Source organism: Trachinotus anak, unplaced genomic scaffold (genome assembly GCF_046630095.1).
Source record: "Trachinotus anak isolate AG129_WGS33_773 ecotype Australia unplaced genomic scaffold, CSIRO_AGI_Tana_v1 ptg000021l, whole genome shotgun sequence".
Taxonomy (NCBI): Eukaryota; Metazoa; Chordata; class Actinopteri; order Carangiformes; family Carangidae; genus Trachinotus; species Trachinotus anak.
In genome coordinates, this window is record NW_027273872.1 from 22370130 (window position 1) to 22393064 (window position 22935).

Genomic DNA, 22935 nt, shown 5'->3' on the forward strand with positions numbered 1-22935 from the left:
TTCACATGCAAATAATTCATTAAAAATAAATTAATAAATACTTTCACATAGGGATGTGGATCTGGAATTGGTGTCATTTAGTGATTAGGAAACAGTGTATTATATATATATATATATAATATATATATATATATATATATTATATATATATATATTATAAATATATACAAGGGGAAATTAGTCAGGGACTGAAAAGCACTTAAGTGAGTTGACCCATCTTTGGACTTTGACTTACAAACCCTCTCTCTGTACAAAGGCAGTGTTGGAACAAACTGTGTTACTATAACCTCTGAGTCATCATTAGGACAATAATGCAGGGAGTAGCATTGAATGGATGGTGAGAAAAAGGAGAGGAACAAAGGAAAACAGACTGGTTGGTTAGAGATTCATCCTACAGCAAGATAATGACCACAAACATTACAAGAAAGACTGCAGCTTTACATGATGGAAGACCAGCACAAACTCCTGACTTAAATCCCATCAAGCTGGTTTGGGATGAGCTGGAGTGAAAGTGAAAGCAAAGCAAACTACAGGTGCAACACGTCATGTGTGCACAGAACAATAAAAAACATAATAAAATATTAGATTTTAAATTATATTTTTAAATATATATATATATAAAGGTAACACAGTTGTGGGAACTTCTGCAACAGTGTTGTGATGAACTTCCTGAACAATGTTTTTCATCTCGATTGGATAAAGAACATGTTTTTTGCTTAATTTTTGACTATGTTTTGGGCTTGGGGCCAAGCTCCAGAAAGCATTCAGAGACAGACTAATGCATTGTTGACTTTCACCTTTTAATGGCCTTTGTTGACATTAAGAAAAATATAGAATAACACCAGCCTGATGCCTTATAGAATTTCATCATCGCAGATTATAGTGATGGTTTACAGGTTGTTTCAGAGGCCTATCAATGGAGTTTTGCATGACAAAATACATGTATTTTTGAAAAACATTGGTGAAATTGGAGAAATTAATTTGGATCTGAATGGCTGACTCACATGTACCATCAGTACAAAACAAACAATTCTTACAGACCCATGCCACGTGGAGGATGACTTGATGGGTGACAACATGTGACAACAGTGACAACATCTACCTTGATCCTGGGCATGGTGACTGTTGGAGGTCTCGCCTTGGCCACAAAACTGTGCGACGAGCCTCTTTCCACCACATGTCTGGTGTAGGGCATGTAGGTGCGACCACTGGGGCCGAACACAAAGTCCTCCCGGAGCGCATCCACCAGCATCACCACCACCCTTTTAAAAAGGGGCTGCGGCAGGCGAGAGGAGTTGGGAGAGCTCCCTGCAATTCAAGCAAATGTCTTATGAGTCTTAACAGACTGCAGTCGACGGTGCAGGCTGACACTCGCACTTATATCGAGGTCAGTGCGAGCCAGACCTGAACTCACCTGACAGCGGCTCCGCAGGCAGATCTGACAGCTTGCTCTTGGATGAGAAAGAAGACTTGACAGGTACGGGGAAAAATCCCCGCAGGAAGAGGGCAATACCAAGCACCTCAAATATTAAAACAAACGAGGCAAAAACAGACGAGCGGACTTTCATCTTGCTGGCTGACGGACACTTTAAGGAACGAGTAAGTTAGTAAGATGACTTGCTAGCTAACAGTTTACCTACACAAAGGAGAGGATAGAGAGCTATGGCATCCCATTTCACATGGACGGACCGTCAAACAACATATTGCAAAGACAAGTGTCTCGGTATTTCATCAACTTAGACTTTATGTTATATATTTGTGGCTGCAACTGAGAATAAAACACTAATACCAGTTAGCGCTGTAGCCATTCATTGCGATTTCCGCATTGAGAGCATGAAACTACGGGTACGACGTAGAACCAAACAAGACCAATACGCCCTTCCCCTCCCACACCATGTTTACATCTTCTAATGACATGGGTAAAGTAAACGATGTAGCTTTTTAATATCTTTAAAAAATCATAACTGGTGTGGAAAAAAACGAGCAATAATAGTTGTCGTGTTCTAGCAGGTGATCCAATGAGAGTAGTCAACTGTCTTGTATTGGTGTCATGTGTGCACATGTCTGCAATAAAAAACATAATAAAATATTAGATTTAAAATTATATTTTAAAAAATGCATATAAAAAAACAAAATAGGCTATTTCAATGATTAAACAGGAGCTGGGATATTAAAGAGTAATTAAAATCAATCATAAAAAAAATCATTCAACATCATTCAAAAATCAAATATCTGATTTAAGTATAAGTGTATGGTGTAACCATTGCTGACACAGGTATCCATCATCAAAGAAATCTTGTGATCTGATTTCAAATCGTGCTGCATCTCATCATTACCATCATCAACCACGTGGAGCAAATTTTAACTAGCTAGTTCTGACATTGAAATCAGTTTTAAAATGTAGTGAAGAGGTGTGCTATTCTTCACTGCAGGGGTTTATAAATAGTAAAGATTAGAAATCTTATAGCCATGATATATGTTTCTGAATATGTTATATGATAGACAATTCATCATCAACTCGATTTCAACAGTCCCAGGATGACACCTGTCCAATTTGAGGGTGTATATAAGAATGCTCCATTTATCTTTTACATATTGTATATAGCAAGGGACAGAGAAGAGGTTCCAAGAGGTTTTACAGATGAATAAATATTATCATTGTCAGTGACTTTAAAAGTGTTCCTAAAACAGACCCTTTATACATCCTCACAAAACCAAATTGCCATTAATACCATCTAAAATGGACCAAATTGCTGTAATATGTGAGGGAGCAGAATACAATAAAAAAGAAAGAAAGTAGCTAAAGTTACTACTTACTTAGCCTTTTAACTTTTTTTAACCTGAGGCTACACGCTGGATTGTGAAAGCCAGTCGAGTGAAATGTCAAAACATCAAAAATAGCTAGAAAGACTCAAGTGCCTGCTGGTTCTTGCGGTTTGGGGGCTTTTGTTAGTCACTGCAAAATGTATTTCACCAGAAAATTAAATGCTTTGCACAGTAAAGTTTTAGCTAAACAACAATTGTCTGTGAAATATGAACACAGGCTTTTTAATATTCATGCTTATGCATATTGTCAGTTTAAATTGTCATAGATGTATCATAATGTTGGCTTGGCTCAGCAGTCAATGTTATTACTTACACCTGAGCTTGACATGTTTGCAAAGAAAAGGTTTATAATCCTAAACTTTTAATTGAAAGTCTCTGCATGTTCTTTCCTCAGTACTTAAATTCAGTCCACACTGCTGAAGTCCAACTTGTCCCCCTCCCTTTTAAGGACCAGTGAGTTCTTAAATCAGATTTGCTTTAATTTGCCAGGAACAAAGGGCAGCACACAAGGACAATGAGATATGTTCATCAAGCAACTCCAGCTGCTGAGCAGAGGATAAGTGGACTGTCTAGAGTTTTATATGATAGAAACCTGACATTTATAGGGCCTGAGGCTGATGAAGCCTTATTGGAAATTAGCTCAGGGTGAAATTAACTTGTACTCAGCTCAGTTGCGTCTTTGAGCTGCTGCTGCCATCTACTGGGAAAACTTTGTAAATGACAAACACTGTTGGACACTCCGACAGATATTTGCATATTTTCTCTTAAGTATCTTTCAAAGGTCAGAGTCAGCAACCTAGTAGGGATTAACTTTTTTTTTTTTTTTTTTAATCTGTTTTTGAAACAATATCCATATGCCTGTGTGCAGTGTTATTGGTTTGTGTAATCCTTCCTGTCCATACTGGCTTTGAAGAGATTAGATGATTTCTGTTTGAGATGGGCAACCAAATCCACAGTCCTCTGTGTGAGAATACATCCTCAGGTTCGTCTATGATCACATCAAACAGGTATTTTTATATTATAACACTCTCTTTAACACCAAATCCCCACTTTGTGTTGCTGGCCCTCTGCTGTAGCTCAGGAAATAAATACTGTCCATGGTACTAAAAACACAAACTTTGACAAGTAGACTCTTCATTTGTCTGACTCAAGACTGTTGAAGCCTCATATTCACTGTGGTTATGTAAGTATACTTTTACGTCCTCAATATTTGATAGCTGGCACTTTAATATGAATACCTTTGAGTTTTTTGATTGTTAGTCCAAAATAAAAACAAAAAACAGTAATCTAAAGATTAATTGATACTTTAAAAAATAATTTCTTTCACCCTCCTTTTCTGTGAAATGAGAAGATAACTAAAAACCTGGCATAGTTAGTACAGAAACATTAATAACTACTGATCTGTCTAGTTTTTTTCTTGTCTGCCTCTGACCTGCCTAATGTGTACAATTCTTATGTATATGAGAGCGAGAGGAAGTAATGAAGTAATGATGTGTATATGTATAGTGGAAACCAGCACAATTACTTTACTGCAGTTTCAGCCCCAATGACCACTTTATTCAGAGGACACTCCAGCAGGGCCTTCCGGTAACAAGGACCTGTTCTATAGAATAATAATATCATTGCACAATAATATACTAACAGTCTATTTGTCCTTTCTCTTCAGAACATTAATGAAGGCGTCTTTGGGAACTTCCACGTTGCCAATACGCCTCATCTTCTTTTTGCCCTCTGCCTGTCTCTTCAGCAGCTTCATCTTGCGTGTTATGTCACCTCCGTACTACCAAGAAAAAGAAAACAATAATTCAGACTTTGCAGTACATTTGTAGACTCAACAACTTTTTAGAAACACGAAAAATATTTACTTACACATTTAGCGAGAACATTTTTTCTGAACGCTTTTATTCTGAAAGAGACAAACACCATCATTTCACCACAACAATTTAAAATGCTTGATGTATTGTTTTGTACCTCATACCATTCTCACAAAGCTCATTCCAGATGTTGTACTTACGTCTCTCTTGCGATGACTTTACTTCCAATAGCTGCCTGTACAGCTATCTCAAACATCTGCCTCGGTATGGAGTCTTTCAGTCGCTCGCACATGGCTTTCCCTGTAGTGTACGCACGGTCCCTGTAACAAAAACACACCAGTCACAACCAAAAACAGTCGTAAAATTCTCCTGTTCTCTGCTGCCAACAAGGACAAAAAGAGCACAATCCACAGATTATATCTAATGTACTCGCCACATCACTTCAGCTAAATAGTAGCTGATAATGACACGTACATGTGTCATCCCCCATAAATGCAGGTACCGCTCCGGGCAACAACAAGCTGTATCATCTGTCCAAGTTGAATTAAAAATGGTGTTGAAGTTGGAGCAGTTATTGCCTGCCTTTTTCAGTGTAATCTGACAAATCCATGTTAAGTTTTAAAAACAAGCAGACAAGACGTATCATTCTTTCAAACTACGTCAAAAAACACACCAGGGTTCCCCACATTTCACCAGAGTGTCATGTGAGAATTATGAGGAATAATAATAGTGAAAGGGATCATTTAAATGGAAAATGGTTTATATGTACAGGCCATAAAACAGATATATACTTATTCACTTTCTTGATGAAATGTTTGTGCATTAAGTATGAGGCCTCAGCTGGAAGACTAGTTAGTGAGCCAGACTAGCTAGGCTGGACACTAAACCAGAAGGCATAAAGAGGGAAACGGTTCGCCTGGCTACATTACAGTAACTGTTTTAAGTTACATTACGCCCTTTTTACCTGCCCCACAACTTTTTATAACAACTGTGTAAATCCACCCGAAGGCAAAACGCCACCTCAGCCTCTAGCACTATATTTGATGTAGTACAAAACTGCAGTCAATTTCACCTGAAGCACCAAACTTCACATGGGGTGATTTTAACCACATCTCTCTGAAAAAGACACTTTCAAACCTTTATCAATATGTCTCCTGTCCAACCAGGTGGGATAAGACATTAGATCTTTGTTATGGGTCAGTTGAGGACACTTATAAAGCACTCCCGCTGCCTCTGCTGGGTTCCGCAGATCATAACTGTGCATTTACTGCCGATATACAAGACTGTTTTATGGAGAGAGAGAAAGCACAGATAAAAGCCACAAAGGACTGGACAGAAGAATCTGTGCTTTGCTTTGCAGGAGCTGCCTTTTGTAGGGACATGATAATTCCCTGTAAGCAAGTTACAATTTATCCTAACAATAAACCATGAGTGACTAGATCTGTTAAGTCCAGCATACAGAAAAAGAGACTTGTTTTTAAACAGGGACGAGGCTTTGATTTGCATATAGCTACCAAGGAGCTGAAAATGGAAATCTGAAAAGCGAAACAGAAGTATAGATCTGATCTGGAGAACATGATGGCTGCAAATAATCTTGGGTCAGTCTGGTCTAGCTTGAAAACTCTAGCAGGCCTCCAGAATTTACAGAGCAGCAGACAGGTCACTTTAAACAGCTTCAGTTAGTTAGTTCAGATTCTGAGCTGGCCAACGCTACAAATTGTTTTTATAAAACTTTTATTGAGGACACATTGGACCTGTGTTACAATCTGGCAGATGATCAGCACTGACACAGACCTAAAAGATGTGGAAAAGACATTTCTCTCCATAAAAGTAAATAAGAGTCATGGACTTGACAACATTTGTGGTTGCATTCTGAAATATTGTACAAAAGAACCGAGTCCTGTATTCCACCACATTTTTAACAAGCACAGCATGTACCTAAGGTCTGCAATGGTGCTGTAGTAGTTCCTGTTCCTAAATCCAACCACCCTAAAACTCTTAATGATTGTAGTCCAGTGGCCCTCACATCAGTTCTAATGAAACCTCTTGAAAAACTGGTAAGGTCAGAAACCTTGTACTTGAGCCCACACACTTTGTTCATAGGCCAGATAGAGGGGTGGAAGGTGCCACAGTTACTTTGCTTAATTTGCTTTTTAAACACTTGGAGGGAAATGGGTCCTATGTCAGACTTTATCTGCTTTTAATACAATTCAACCCCACATTTTAGCCAGGCGTCTTTTAGATCAGTTTGATCTGAGCAACAATCTTGTGGGCTGGATTCTTGATTTTTTTAAGCAAGAGGACACAAGAGTGAGGGTAACTGGAGCTCTGTCTGACCAACTTTGGTCCTCGACTGGCTCCCCGTCAGGAAGTGTGTTGTCACCGCTTTTATTTATCCTCTACACAAATACGTGTCTGAGCAGGTATGAAAACAGGACCGTCCTGAAGTAAGCAGATCACTCTGTTATTGTCAGCAGGCTCCTGGAGAATGAGAACGGCCACGACCCAGTCAGACAATTCTGTCAAGTGGTGTGAGGAGTCCTGCCTTCAACCGAACAGACTTCAGAACACTTGTTAACATACATGAAGTCACATCCATTAAAGGCCACACAGTGGAATGTGTACAATCTCACAGATACCTTGGGGCAATTATTGACACAAAACTGAACTTTAAGGCAACTGTCCTATTTCCATATTGACCAGACCATGATGATCTTATTCTACCGTGCTTTTGTTGAAGTGATTTTTTTTTTCTCTGGTGCTTAGAAACCTATCTTTAAAGAGCAGGAATTCTCTCAGTCAAATTGGAAAAAGGTCCAGTGAGTCACAGGTTAACCTGGCATCCCTGTGCACCAGACAGCTCCATTTTAAATGACGACTCACACCTATCCAACAGTGAATTTCAGCTTCCTTCTTCTGGACAAAGTGCAGAACAAAACGGTATAAGAGCAGCTTTGTTCCAGCAGTGCGCTCACATGACGCAAAACATTGCATAGAAGTAATCATTTATTTATTTATTCGTTTATATATATATATTTTTTTCATACTGACTCATTATATCGTATTTGAGGTTTTATCAGAAGTTACGTGAGGTTCCAAAATGTTGACCTATTTCCTAACGCAGGGTTTCTCAAATGTTTTTACACCAAGGACCCCTAAACTGACACAAATTAGACCCCCGACCCCCATCTGATCGGATTTTTGCTTTTAGGTGTTTTATTGCATTTATTGATTGCCCAATGACAATTCAACATGCAGACTTGAGGAGCTGAGGATCGAACCATCGACCCTCCGTGGACGACCTGTTCTACATCCTGAGCCGTAGCCGCCCTCATACCGTAAGGTGCTGTGATATAAAAGCCTCCACATCTAACAGATGGAAGTAGCTTCTCTGCTCCACAGCACATCCTTGCCTCACTTTGGCCCAGTCACGTACCATTAATTTCAGTCACTCGTTAACGGGCCTCCCGTAAACGATATTCTGCTCTGTGATTGGTGCTTCCCTCTTAAAGAATAACAGACTGACTCCGCGCTCCGCTCAGCTCCAAGGCTCACAGTATAAATGGTCAGAGTAGTTACCGCAGGCGAAGCGTAGCGCCCTTCAATTACCGAGGCCTGAACTGGCTCCTGTCCTGGCTCTGATAGTAAGTGCATTAAATACAGATCTGCTGTGCGTCATCACTTTTTGCCTGTGAAGTTACTCTATTGTCCTTGTCACAAATGGAGTGAAGTCCTTGTCCAGTGTGTAAAGTCACCGTAAGAGATAATGTTAACACAGACTGCCGAGGGGCCATATTTTAATGTTATCCTGGGTGTTGAATACATTTCATGCTCCATAGGCTCAGACGAATTACTCTGGTAATACAGGACCATAAAACCTTGCAATTATGTAAACTCATAAAAAATCTGCAATTTCTTTTTGGTGACAGCGGTGATAAGAATTAAGCTGTGGGACACTGCTGTGACGGGGACAATAGGAAAATCCTCTCAAGCAGAATCGGTCTGACACCTCAAGAAGAAAAAGAAGGATATTTTCATTTAATCTCTGTTTTCATTGTGACCAACCTGTGTACGATTGTGGTGAGTTCTTCCACTGGTCGCCCGTTCAGCAGAATATCCATCTTTATCAAATCAGCAGCCTGGTAGCCTGCATTCTCATAATCGAAGCTACAGTTTGGAAGATAATATCAAAATCATGGTCAGCTCAATGCATGGAATATTTTTACAGTATCAAAGACTTTGATCTAAATAAGACCCAGGGAACAGTAAAATACACAGAAGAGGGAAACTATGGGATAAGAGGAAAATGATTTCTTGGCTTTGTGCTTCTTTTTGTACTAGATTTTTTTCCCCTAATAATTACATTTATCCATTGATGCAAGACCTTAATAAATTTACTAACTATACTAAATAAACATGAGTTGAAATTCTACTTTAAAGATGCTACTTTGGCCCTTTCAACTTTTTAACATTTTTTTTACGCCAGGATTTCACCTACTCTTTCCAAGAGAAACTCACAAGACAAACCTATACACACAAATATCGCTTACACATGCAAAGACTTTGAACTACGAAAAAAAATCCATATTAAGTGTCTATGACTGACTGTTGACTGCAGTATGTATTCACACAGTACTTGCTTAGTTTTACCTTGCATATCCAGATGATAGCGACTTGAGGAGGTCATAGAAATCCACAACAATTTCATTTAAAGGGAAGAGATACTTCATCATGACGCGCTGGTCGTCTATGTACACCATGTTCTTCTGGATACCTCTGCGATTCTTTAAGAACACAGACATGATGATAAGCAAAATCAGCAGAATTAAGGCACTTAATCAGGCCAACTCACCTGTGAGTATTTAGAGACATTATCCCTCTCTGTGTTAAAAAAAAGGTCTGCATTTTGAATAATACGATTACAAGGCCGATACATATGATAGTGAAAATTAACCCCCGTCTGATGCAGAAAGAACGAATTCAGGTTAAATCATAAAGACAGTTCTTTTACTCAAAAAAATTAATTTTCCATTTTCCTCTTACCAAGCAGAGAGTCATGATTTTGCCAGTGTAAGTGTCTGGAGCCAGAATGGTCCCGACCACCATGGGCTCCAAGTACTCCGACACAACGCCTCTGTCTGGGAACTGGGCAGGGTTCACGATGGTTATCTCCTCACTGCCGTGTTCCTGTGAGGAGAACCAACATGACTTAAACCTGCAAGGAAAACTGGTAAATCTCTTTCCAAAAGCAAACATGAGTTTACAGTTATACTCCAACCAACCACTATGTTTTGAGTGTGAAACATTTACTCCCCGTTTGACCTAAAGTCTTCTATATTTACAGAACATATCCTTTACGGTCTGGCAACACCATTATTGTAGTAAATGCACTGTATACCATTACTGCTGTGACAAGACTGATGAATAACACATCTTAATCATTTGTCAAAAAATAATCATCTAAAATCCTGACCCTTAGCAACCAGCTGTCAGTGGGATGAGAAAATGTTGTTTCGAAGGAACCTCAGCATAAATACATTATGTTTTCAAACTGGCTGTGATTTTGCCTTTGCAAAGCAATATTTTGATTGTCCTCCTCCCATCAAGTGTCTCCCATATGTCATTTCACAGAAAAGCGTGTCAGCAATACCAGGGAGCCTCTGTTTAACATCAATTTCCAAGTCAGTGGAAACTTTTTGCTGAATTTACAGCACAAGCTGTGACACCGGAGGATATACGAGCAGGAAATGGCTCTTACCTTGATGAGCTTGGCTGATGAGAGGACAGCCTTGTAGGGCACCGTGGGTGCTGTCACTATAACAGAGGCATTGTATTCCTGCTCCAGCCTCTGATTGAACACCTCCATATGGAGAAGACCCAGGAAACCGAGTCTGCAGGGGGATGGGAAGGTCCACAGGTTCACCCAAGACTTATAATTGATATCATGCATTTTAATTACAAAGAGCCTCTCTGGAAAGAGTTCAAGAGTGAGTACAACTTATTGCTATCGAAGTGCAGGGTCGTATTTCTAAATGATCTAAATCACTGCGTCTAACAGAATCAAATTGACATCATCTGGTCTGATAATATGACCTGTGCTGATACATAAACTCTTACTTGGCTCTTTATTTTGGCATCATCACTATGTTCAAAAGAAAGTTGACGTTTAGCAATAGATCATGTGACATGTTCAAGCCTGTGTTGAAACTTATCACCTAAACTTATCAGGAAAAAGTTTGCAACTTTTCTTCAACAGCAAATTACTTGAACTCATACAAACATAATGACGCCTTAATCTCTGTGCACTTCACTTGAACATCCATGTCCTCGTTCTCATTAGCTGGTACAGTATATGCAGTACAATCTCCAGTCCTCGAGCTGGGGATTGTAAAGCCACTTCTTATTCTAATTCATAACGTCCTCACCTCCAGCCTGCCCCCAGGGCCAGACTGCTGTCTCTCTGCACTGTGACACTTGAGTCATTCAGGGTCAGTCTCTCAATGGCACTTCGAAGGCCCGGGTATTCTGACTGGTCCATCGGATACATGCCTGAGGGACGGGGGAGGGGGGGGGCAGAGTGCACATCATCAGCAAACGACTCTGTTCATCTGGAAAGCACTGGCTGTACTTTACTGTACCAGCTACTGAAACACAACAGCAATGCACCAAAGGGGTTTTCTGTACATCTATGTGTGTGCTGAGCAGTTGCTGCAGATAAGCGCAGTTCTTACCAGCAAAGACCATGGCTTTGGCAGGTTTAAACCCTGGAAGAGCCTTCACTGGCTGCTCCTGGAGGTACAGTGTGTCACCAATCTGCGCCTCCTTCACATCCTTCATCCCTGCTATTATGTAGCCCACCTGGCCTGCAAACCTACACAACAACCCATCTCAGAGAGTCACACTAATACAATGTAAACAAGCATCTCAGTTGACAGATGGACAAATGCTGACAGGACTCCAGTGTTTATCGACTGTGTCGACCAGAGCTTATTACAACCACAACTGTAGATATACAGAAGGTCGGCTTATTATAGCTGGTGTCAAATTTCAAGTTATGTATTGCATTTTATGATATTTTTCATGTGCACTGCAATAGACACACATTGAGATGCACTTATGCTGAAATGCTGAAAAACTATATTTTTGCACAAATAAACATGCGACATGTGCATCAAAGCACCACAGAAAAACAATGACTTGATTACAGACTAGTTTCAGATTACATCCAGTCATATAACATATTAACCACTTGTATGAAATTTTGTCATAATTTCTGTGTGAACTTTCAAAACATTGATTGGTTGACTAATCATTTCAGCTTTAGTCCCAGTATCAGCTCCATTGTATGAAATACCAAATGTAAGAGGTGACATGAGAACAGGAAGAATGCCACGTACAGCCTCTGTGTGGGGTGCTCATCTGGTCGCAGCAGCCCCAGCTCGTTGACCTCGTAGGTTTTCCTGAGATGCGCTGACACGATCTTGTCCCCTTTTCTGACCCGACCTCCGAACACAGCGATGTTGGCCACCACTCCTCTGTAGTGGTCGAAATTGGAGTCAAACACTAGGGCTTTAAATGGGTCATCCATGCTTGCCACGGGCCTGAAAGAAAGTTTGTAAAAAAGAAAAGGCTTCAGTGATTTTATGTCAAACATGTCTCCTGTGAGAAATGAAACCACCTGAGCCTTCTTACGGTGGAATCCTGCTCACAACCGCTTGGAGAACCATTTCAACGTTTGTTCCCTGTTTAGCAGAAATCTGAAAGACATGAGATCAAGTTAAGACACATTTCTCAAAAATGTAGAGCTTCTGTGGAACTTACATCGTGCTCCAACTCACCCGAATGCATTCTTCACGTGGGATATCAAACACCTTTTCAATCTGAGACTCCACTCTCTCCGGATCGGCGTTTTTCAAATCAATCTGAGGGAGAAAATGTCAGAACAGAATCACCCACCTCACAGCGTTCAAGTGGAAAAATAGCACGTGATCAAAATGAACACTGGCTGGTCTGAGTGTACCTTGTTAATAACAGGGATGATTGTCAGCTGAGCTTCAAAAGCCAGGTAGAAGTTAGCCACTGTTTGTGCTTGAATCCCCTTCACATGAAAATAAAACATTTGTTAATGTTTTATTTATAAAAGTTAATCTTAAACATTTCTCAGTGTTTCATTGCGCACCAAGTACAGCCACAATAAGTCACGAAGAAAGTTTTGTACCTGATTGGCGTCGACAATCAGCAGGACTCCCTGGCATGCAGAGATGGATCTAGACACCTCATAACTAAAGTCAACATGACCCTGGAGAGAGGGTAAACTAAAGATTATGAAAGGTTGAGAGATATAGTTGTGCAAAATTTAAACAAATCAATTTGACATCAGAATGGCATGGAAAAAAAACTCCACCAAAATACACCCATTTCTCACTTCAAGGTGAAATCTTCTACCATGCAAATATTTCATATAAAAATGAGATATTTTCCATGATCCTTATGTTTAGGCCTATATTCAAAAATCTGCTTTAGACTACCTTCATGGATCACAGGGAAATTTTGGGATGTATGAAGTAAAAAAATTAAATAGAATCAAATTAATCATTAAATTAAATTAAATTATAAAATACACTTGTCACGACAAATTTTTCCACCCTCTTCTCACCAGCATCCCACCCAGCTGAGGACCTACCGGAGTGTCAATGAGGTTCAGGAGGTACTCATCTCCCTCGTGGCTGTAAAATAAAGAGGCTGTCTGGGCCTTCACTGTGATCCCCCTCTCTCGCTCCACCTGCAGCTTGTCCAGCACCTGTTTGTTCTTCTCATTCTTTGCTATGGCACCTGTTCATCAGGGACATCCGCTGGTAACACCTCATTGTAGTTGTGTAGGAAATTGTGTGTATGTGTGTTTGACTGACAGAGGTGGATAACAGTGTTAGGATTAACTTTGAATTTCATCTCTGAGGTGTGAGCAGACGTACCAGTCATCTCCAGCAGCCTGTCGGCCAAAGTGCTTTTTCCATGGTCAATATGGGCAATGATGCAAAAATTCCTGATTCTGTCCACAGGGAACTTGGACAGGTCAATGGACTCCTTCAGAATAAAAGGAAAGAAGTCACTCAACAACACATGAATTGATACAGCCGCCCATCTTTAGGCAGAATTTATATTTTGAGATAGATAAATGATTATGTCTATGTCTGAACGGGGCAAGTAATGAACCAAAAGTTTTATCAGTAATAAAGAAAATAACTCAATGGACTTTTCAACCGTTTGAAAGGGCATTTCCCCCCGAAACAGGCATTTTGACAATTGCACGAAATTATTTAAATTTTTGAATGAGAAACAAAACACACAGATTATGATGTGATGCAGTTAACAAAGCGAACTGAGACTGTATTACCTGTTTGTTTGTCTGTGTGCTGACCATCCTGAAGCCGCTGGAGAGAACAGGCAGCCTTTTCATCCAGCGGTGTCTGAGCACTGTGCAGGCCATGCTGTAGCTGTGTGCTTTCCTTCTGCACATTTTGAACTGTAATACGCGTCTTAACAAGGCAGAGAGCAGAGAAGCCGACATGTTTTCGTTGAGCTCGTAGCCTTACGGCAGCATGATGAGGAGGGTAAATAAACGTCAGCTGCCTGCGGAGGCCGCTGGGTGTGGGCCCGCCACTGGTGAAGCGTCACAGCGTGAAAAGGTGATAATAATAACACAATAAGAGTCCTGTAATAACCCCGGTGCATGAGCGGCTAGGGTGCTGACATTTTGGGTGACAGGTCACCGGCAAAGACTTGTGGGAAATGTTGTTGATTTTTTTTTTTTTTCCCGATCAAAGATGATGAAAATATGACAAGATGAGCTTCTTCAATGACCTGCGTTTGTTTTTGTTTTAAATTCCGACATTAAATTCAGAGCCCAGCAGGGGACAGAAGTTCAAGGCGAACAAATCGCCTGTTTGTCCTGAGACATATATATCCGCACTGTCCTGTTACACTTCAACCACTCGGACTGTGCTGAGCTTTGTGAAACTCTCTTTTCTTTCCCGTCATTTTTTTAAATGTCAAAAGGGCTAGACACTACAGCAGGACATCTCTACTGACAGTGTGTGGTATAGTAGGCTATTTATTAGAATCATAACATACAGAAATTAGCATTTGAAAGCATCAAGGGGAGGGGGGGGGGGGGTTACTATCTTGTCATACTTTTATCTTTGGGAACGTTTGGACAGCCGGAAGTCCCGCCTACTCAATCTCTGTGATGAAGGATAAAAATGGATGGCAGTTGCTATGACAACAACCTAGCTGCCTCTCGCACAAGAATAGATTCCTGCTTCTCTTCTTTGTGCAGCCAGAGATAATAATAAGCCTCTGTTAGCCCTGTCATGTAATAACCTTTTGTACATTTGAGACTTTTGCACTGAGGATTGCCTTTGATTCAAAGAGCTCAGCATCTGCTTTTCTTGCAGACAATACAAGCAGGTTTATTTATTTATTTATTTTTCAAAACCTCACTGATCATTTGACAACACTCGGCCTGCCTGTTTTCAAGACATTACCAGTTTCTAAGTGACTAGCGATATAATATGCAATATAAAGGTTTTCCCAGTTTTCAAGCTGCAAATCTGTTTCTGAAATTGAAGATGGAAACTGGAAATTGTCTTGTTTAATATGATTCAAGAAGTTATATATAATACATAATATCTACATAATACAGTAATATTGAATAAAAAAATAACATTGTCTCATAAACCTGAATTTTCTGTGTCCATTATTGTCACTTCTGGCTGGCTCAGCAAAACTTTGGAAATAAGGTAAAAAGCCAGATATAGATAAGTCTTTGAGGGGCCAGGAAATGTCTTACAGCCTGTGGGATTTTGTCAAATTTGGGCTGATCTTTCAGAATAATAGTTTTGACTTGTGACTCAAATTCAATCACCAAAGCAAAAGTCTCAAATGACTCAAATGACAATGTGTAGTGAGAGGCACAGACAGAGAATTTGCATTATCTCAATACCTCCCAGAATAATTTCACCCAATGTAAAAGAGTCAGCTATACAGCAGTAATACACTGCATGTAACAGTGTAAATTATATCCCAGTGATATTTAGTATTACAATTACACAAAATCTTTGTTAATAGTTATAGCCTGACATGTTAATTCTCCAGAGTCACTTTGTGAAATGTTTGAGACTCAGTCTCTGTGTTACTTCCATGGGGTCCCTGCTATAAAAGGGGTCTCCCCCTTTGCCCAGCCTTTCTACTTAATCACATTCAAGAGTTTAATTTCTAGCTTAAACTTATGTGTGCTAACATATTGTGTCATTTCATTTGTGCAGGGGCTAAGTTGCATGATCAGAATTGACTAGAGGATTTTGGCATTTACCTCTTTTGTCAGAGAATAAATGGAGAGAGCCTCCACTGATATCCTGATCTTGGCATCTTCATCAAAACACAATGCACATGCCAGACACAAACCAGTTACGCCAAAAGCTATATTTGAACTTTTTGAAGCTACATTAAATCAACATTTGAATTTCTAACTAAAGAAGTTCTTACCTTTAGGTCCTCGAAATCTCACCAAAAACGGTTCAGTGTGTCAGTGGTGTCTCTTTACTGAAGACACTTAGTTCTGAACAGCTGTGAATTGTGTTGTCACAGAAAGTCTACAAACATGGATTACCGCCCTTCCCAACAAGTTCTCCTACCCAAACATCCATAAAACATAGGCGACATGCTACAGATAAACTGTAAACTGTGACCATTTTATCATGTGACAATGCTGTGGTAGATATTTGTTTGGATTGGAGAAAGATGACTTCTTATGTAGAAAAATATTGTTGCATTACAGTAAGTACTTGGTCAAGTTTAGAGGACCATCGTAGTCATGGTGACAATAATAAAGGTGTGGTTAAGGTTATACAACAATTGTGGTTAAAAAAACAACATTGGCTGTGACTTGGAAACTAGAACAGCAGCCTCTTGTGATGGAGTCCTGTGTACTGTGAACCCATCCACTGGGCCGGGGGTCATCGTGTTGTGTTTTGTTGTTTTTGGGAGGACAGTCTCACTCTTCCCTGGTTGTTTGTCTCACAACATTTTCACGTGGCATAGCAGGAGAAACACAAGTGCACTAATGGGGACTGTGTTGCATGAACAGTCTCACGCAGCTCACCTAAGTGAAATGCAGCCATTGTTACATTTGTGCTTCCCCTGCTGTGACATCAAAATGTCTGTCATAACGTATTTTGACATGTCATTAGCTGCGAGACTTGAGAGAATGACCCGCGTCGGCCTCTCTGAGTGTGAACTATCCATGCAGCAGTGCACTGAGCAGGGTGGACCGAGGAGACAGCGCTCAGCGAAGAGGAGACCTCACACTGGGGTCTGTGCAGAGCTTGAGTGGTGGAAAGATCAGGTCTGAAAATGAAACTTCAGCGAGCTTTGCATTATAGCTCAGTGCCACGGGGCTTTTTGTGGGTTTTGCCAACACACTTGTAATGATAGTCTCTGGCAGCACTGGAGCACTGGTTGAGAGCATCCTCTCCTGCTGAAGAAGGGCTGAGCTGCTTCACTCATGGTCTCATGATCTGACTGGGCTGCTGTGAACTGTGAGCTATATAGCTATAAACATCCAAGTACTGGAGCCAAAGCTGTTCTTTAAGAAATAATATTAAGCCAAATGTAACTAGTTTTACTTTAGTTTAGTTGAATCTATATGTCTAAAACAATATCTGAATGGATAACCAGATACTTCATAGCAATAGGTTCATAAGGAGACAAAATCCTTCTTACATAGCTTTTCAATGTAAAGGCAGCTCTGCATCTGTAATGACCACAACTTCTCTGAAGCAGTTGTTACTAAATGTTAAAATAATCATTTTATCTTGGTTACAGTTGAGATGTGCTCATATGCTACTGTCAAGAAGTTGCAGATACCAATTAAACTTAGACAAATGTCACGGACAGAAAATGTCTAAAAGACATAAAAGAAATAGAAAATGTTCAAATCATTTCACAACAATGTAGACTGGGTACAATTGTATTTTCTATAGCTCCTGCAGCTCTTTTCTTTACAAGTGATAACTCAAAAGTAGAGCCTGACCAACACACCAGAGCATAGTACAGAAATGTCAAATTGCCTTGTCAGTGCTTTTTTTGTCCTCCAGAAAACACAATTTGTATTTCAGTTGTAAAATGTTGCACTCCTGGTCACAATTCTTTAAAAAAGGTAACTATATCAAAAATAGTATGTGTTTGCGTTAGACATCCGGAGACGTGACAAAAATTAGATATAAAGAACTTAAATGATATGTGTTTTATTAGAAACTGTGCACTGAATCAAGCATCCACCTCGTGAACAATCATTTTACCTGGAATGTTTAAGAATCTATCAGGATGTTGGAGGAAAAAAAAAAATTAAAATAAGTAAATCGAACAACATAATTTGTAAAAAATGAATAAAAATCCTAGATTTCTTGTTCATGCAAAGTTTGGTTCAACAATCAAATAAAGTTAAAATTAAGTTGAAATACTGATGTGAAGCAAAATCATATCACTATGAAAACAGTCACACAGTAGAGTCCTGAATATGGCTACTGATATGGGGCTGAACATGAACGTTTGTCTTATCAATATACAGAGAACATGGCAGAGACTGTGAAAAAAGCAACCATATCTTCTAGAAAACAGGTTTATACAACACTTTTTTGCTTTGCCTAAAATGTTTTGATATTTAACCAACTACACAATCTTTCCCTTAGCTCAACTGAGTGCTTTGATGATTTTCGTTACCACTGTGCCTCATCCTCAGAAAGTACAATCATCAGTTGTCCCTGTTATTTTGTTGCGGATGAGGACTGTATATGGCTTTTGAGTTTGTCCAAAGTATAAGCAGCAATCAATCTGCATAAGAATATGAGACGATAAATCTATGATACTGTCATGATATTAATTTACTCCCAAATCCTGACCGATTCCTTTCACTTTAGGCCCATTACACAACAGATTTTCTGGCAGAGAGATGTGACTATTAAAAGAACCTCCACACATGATTTACTGTAGTTCACACTGGCACAAAACAGGTTTATGTTTACAATCCTATCCCCGTCATATCTGTAATTACTTCAAAATAGCTGGTGGGAGCATGAAATGTGTTGGAAATAGCCAGACACTGGCTATGGACAGTGAGCAAAAATTGTTATGGTGTACATGCTGATTAAGAGTTATTAACATTGTTGGTATGCTAATAAAAAGCTGTCACATACACATTTTAAATGAGTTTAGACACGTTTTTGCATGATATTCATAAGACTTATAAGAGTGTGTGTACATTTAAACTGCTATACTGCAGTAAATAGTATGTAAAATTACTGGGACTTGAAACTTGTTAAAACAATATAAATAAAAATGTACAAAATAATTTCCAAAATAAATTGAGAATAGTACTTATTAGTGTGCTTGTGAAGCAACATGCTCTTCTTTTTATTTGTCATTTCAAATCTTTCTGTACCTTCAGCAAGAGATTCCCTTTACTGTACCTTTACTGTTAATATTGCATTGATCATTTTTATAATTGACGAATACATGTTAAGGTGAAAAGGATCACACATAATGACATGTCTAGAGAAAATTACCCTCCAACTCAACAAGTCTATAGCTGTGTCTGAACGCAGGGGCTGCATCCTACATTTCTTGGCCACATTTGAAGGAGCCTTCGAAATGGGAGAGCCTTGTTGCGCCTCTGTGACGCAATCAGACTTCAAATTCAGCCTTCAAAGGATGCCGTCTACGAAGGTGTGGCCCTTCGTAGCTGTCATAGACCATGAAGGGCCAACTGAAATGGGTCAACGAAGGATTTTTGCTCTGTGTCACCAGCTGTGGCCGCTCTTAGCGTTGCACAGTGCGACCCCTGTCGCCTAACACTTTTAAGGTTTTAAGGACCTTGGTTTAAACAATTGTATCACTAGCTGTTGAGTTCAGCTGAAACCCAATACTTGGTGTAATCCTCTGGCTCTCTTTGGTGATGTTTGCTTTCATCTCCAGCACGCAACTAATCTTGGGATAGAAGGCTGCATGTCTCACCTGCATTTGAAGGAGCCTTCGAAATCGGACAGCCCAGTTGCACCGCTGTGATGCAGTCTGTCTTCAAATGCAGCCTCGAACGCTGCAGCCCCTGAGTTGGGACACAGCTACAGTTGCTATGTTGCTTTTTAGCCTCTTGTAGCTCATTGTTTTGGTTTTAAAGTGGCATATTTACTTTGTTTCACCACTCTCATCAGTCTAATCTCAAAATGAAGCACAAAGCTGTTTTCATTGAATTAGCTCTAACAAACAAATGGCAGTCAGATTAAGTTAATATCTCAGGTAGGGAGATATTGTCAGGAGTTGTTGGACACCAACGCAGAGCTAAAAGGAGACTTTCATCTGTGATGTGGCAAAAAACAAAACTTCAGTGGGGCAGTGATGCTACTCTGTGTCTTATTGGGTGCATAAATAGACGTTTTGGTTGCTAATGTTAGCCAAAAATGTTATAAGGCAATACTTGTGTGTCTGTCACTTCATTTAATGACGTTTCTCTTGACTATCAAAGCTTTGATATGTTATAGATTAACTTCATAAACTTATATTCTATCATTTGGTCAAATGTTTCTGATAATATTCAATTATTAGGGTTATATTATAAATGAGATTAATAGGTTACATTCCTGTAGAAAAACACAAACTGACTGAACAATCCTGCCAGTGCTAACAATACTCCCTTTAAAAACTGTGTCTTTTCCATATGTCACAGATAAAATGAATGAGTTCTTTCAGCTATATTGAGAATTCATAATTGATTTTATGGCTTGAGCTTTAGCTTTAAACTTCTCAACTCACCATGTGCATCTCGTGGGTCTGTTGTTTTTAATCCCTTTCTTGTGTTTGTCCTTCATAATATGATCATTTTCTCTTTTTCAAATAGATATTTTCCTATAATCCCAAATTATATCACTGCAAAGTGACACTGGCAGCACTAAACTGTATCACAAGCAAACTAATTATTTTTTTTCCCCCTGGAGTTCAGTGTATGATTGCAGCCCCATACCTGTAGTCACAAATAATAACACAACTTTTACACTGTAACAATATTATACAAGTGTTTTTGCATTGGCTTGGACAGAGAAAAGCCACTCTTAGATGGCAAAGACAGAAAGAAATATGATATAAGCAGTCCCTTTCACTCAAAATTAAAATATATATATACTGTAATATCAAGAGGGTGGGCATTACCAGCAAAACAACACATTTAGAAGTAATCTTAAATAAAATGTATGTGTTAATGTTTACTCTTCATTTGATTTGTATGTACAGTGGCCACATACCGTAACTAGAAACATACTTTCAAGGAAATATGCACTCTAATCGAAGAAATCACACAATATGTCACCATGAAACCATGAATATAAATATACATACACATTTACAAAAGCCAGGCTTCTCAAAAGTGCTGCAGACGGTGTAGAAAACAGGCGGAGATAGAGGATCACACTGCAATCCAGGACTTGCCTCTGCAAAGGTAGGTGTACACAGTTGCTGGAGGTATTTGGTTCATCTCTTAGTCCCCAGACCAGAACCCATTAAAAGTGGTCTCTAATTAGAGGGGACCATATCCTTTATAACGGGTTCTCTGTTTAAGTAGGTGGCCCAGTAGACGAGATTGAAGGTGCCAAAGAGAACCGGAAACAAAATCCTTGACATCCTGTCAATTTTGCTAACGCTGTTGAATGTCTTCTTGCTTTCTTGGGCTTTGCCATCTGCTTTGGCCTTGTTGGGCTCCGGAGCTCCACCTTTGGCGATGGTTGGAAGTGTGCTGGAGTCCTTGGTAATGTTAGGCGCGTAGTTGGCCACAGCTACAGCGTAGGCATTATTCTTCTTGACGACAGATGCCCTCTCTTTTTTCTGTTGAAAGACCACAAGGATCAGGTGTACTGTAAAAGCAACCTCACCTGTCACCATTTATCCATGAATTTAAAATATATGTAAATGAAGGGTTGCTGTGGCAATGGGCCGGGCCCGGTAATGGATGTAACACATTTTGCAGTGTCAAAATGAAGAACAGCAAAGGCCAAATATGTCAACAGCTTGTAACTTTCCACACATCCAAGGATGTGAGACTGAAACTCACACATGTAGTAAGCGGGAAATACAGCTGGCACATAGGGTGTAGTAGTCATACTAGTCCATACTGTATGTGTGCTTGGCTTAAATGTAAACCCACCCTTAAAATGGAGACACAATATAAGATTAGACAAGCCTGTTTTAGTAGATTATATCCAACCTCATGGTAAAAATTGAGAAAAATTCCCTCAGGAGTTTAGATTTTATTTTTTTTACCTTTTATTTTTTGTTGCTCTATAACAGAACTCAAACAGTTTCGGCTAATTTAGTAACATCCTGAATAACAGAATGAAAAATTAAGTCAGTGCATCTATTTATTTGTTTTTTTGGTTTGGCTCTCAAAACGACCTCTATCTAAACCTAAAGATGACACAAATGTATTTTATATTTATACAATATTCGCTTTTGCAAGAACATTATTGACATGGATTCATGTAATCTGTGTGCACTGCCACTAGTCTGCATTATGTCTATTATTTACACGAAGAACACCTTTGTCTCTTTCTCTGTAACTCTGTAATCTGCTTTTGTGTTTTTAAAATCAAATGTCATGACTGGGGTTTAATCTTATTGAAAATGTAAAATCATTTTGGTATGGCCGATTCCCCTGATAAGCTTAGTGATACATTACAATGAAAACTCTGCATCTATTTGAAGTGGTGGTTTCTACATAGATATATATCTTTATCTTATTATAACCTTCTGCGTGTTCTACATTATGTCAATCTGAATCTATGTCTATATAAAGTTTAGTCTGACAGCTACATTTTCACAGCTGTACACACTTAAACGCTGGGTAACTCCCTTGCAGCAGTTTGAGCCTAAAGTGCTTTGCCGTAGGGCACATCACAGTTAAATGAGAGGAGTGCACTGATGGCACTTAAAGGTTTAAAACTATTTTCCTCTGCAATGTTAATACTGGAGAACTAATTAGTGGTCTTGTTCTTTCAAACGTACACCCTCTGTACTGGGATTACATGTTAAACATGAACCCATGCTCTCATGTAGACTACAGAAATAGTTCTGGACAGATTGAAGTTTGGCTTGTGGAGGGTTAAAGAAGCCATTATCACTGCTTCTCTCAGCATCTTACAAATGATTCTAAACCTCCAATCTCCAGTGTAAAAGTATTGCTTTCTTCTATACAATG

The 22935-nt window shown here is 39.4% G+C and overlaps 3 protein-coding genes across 4 annotated transcripts in view; all 3 read right to left on the reverse strand.

Annotated features, from left to right (window-relative positions):
* pigg (phosphatidylinositol glycan anchor biosynthesis class G (EMM blood group)) overlaps positions 1-1904 on the reverse strand; it is a 51818-nt gene extending 49914 nt beyond the window's left edge. The window contains exons 1-2 of the mRNA XM_071457717.1: positions 1415-1904; positions 1103-1308 (exon numbers count right to left, since the gene is read on the reverse strand). Of these exons, the coding sequence (XP_071313818.1) occupies positions 1103-1308; positions 1415-1568 (360 nt within the window). The 5' untranslated portion in view covers positions 1569-1904. The remainder of the gene's footprint in view (positions 1-1102; positions 1309-1414) is intronic.
* A 2457-nt stretch (positions 1905-4361) lies between these two features.
* guf1 (GTP binding elongation factor GUF1) lies at positions 4362-14354 on the reverse strand. The gene is made up of 17 exons (XM_071458166.1): positions 14035-14354; positions 13613-13724; positions 13324-13472; positions 12859-12939; positions 12661-12738; positions 12479-12562; positions 12333-12397; positions 12038-12241; positions 11372-11511; positions 11066-11189; positions 10399-10531; positions 9684-9827; positions 9291-9424; positions 8706-8807; positions 4841-4960; positions 4696-4732; positions 4362-4606 (listed from the first exon to the last, which is right to left on the reverse strand). Exons 1-17 carry the CDS (start codon positions 14206-14208, stop codon positions 4472-4474), a joined length of 2016 nt encoding a protein of 671 aa, XP_071314267.1. The 5' UTR covers positions 14209-14354; the 3' UTR covers positions 4362-4471.
* Positions 14355-17928: 3574 nt separating this feature from the next.
* The window catches only part of LOC139605909 (gamma-aminobutyric acid receptor subunit alpha-2), a 32223-nt gene continuing 27216 nt past the window's right edge, over positions 17929-22935 (reverse strand). The window contains exon 10 of one of the 2 annotated variants that reach the window (XM_071457789.1): positions 17929-21566. In XM_071457789.1, the coding sequence (XP_071313890.1) occupies positions 21258-21566 (309 nt within the window). In that variant the 3' untranslated portion in view covers positions 17929-21257. The remainder of the gene's footprint in view (positions 21567-22935) is intronic. The other variant, XM_071457790.1, reaches the window with a different exon arrangement.

Bases quoted from the DNA above. Each gene is read 5' to 3' on its own strand.
- guf1 (XM_071458166.1), bottom strand. From the start codon at position 14,208: ATGTCGGCTTCTCTGCTCTCTGCCTTGTTAAGACGCGTATTACAGTTC. The intron at 4,961-8,705 runs GTTGGTCACAAT...TTTTTGTTACAG, and splicing joins CTCACCACAATCGTACACAG to GGACCGTGCGTACACTACAG. The intron at 4,607-4,695 runs GTAAGTAAATAT...TTTTCTTGGTAG, and splicing joins AAAATGTTCTCGCTAAATGT to TACGGAGGTGACATAACACG.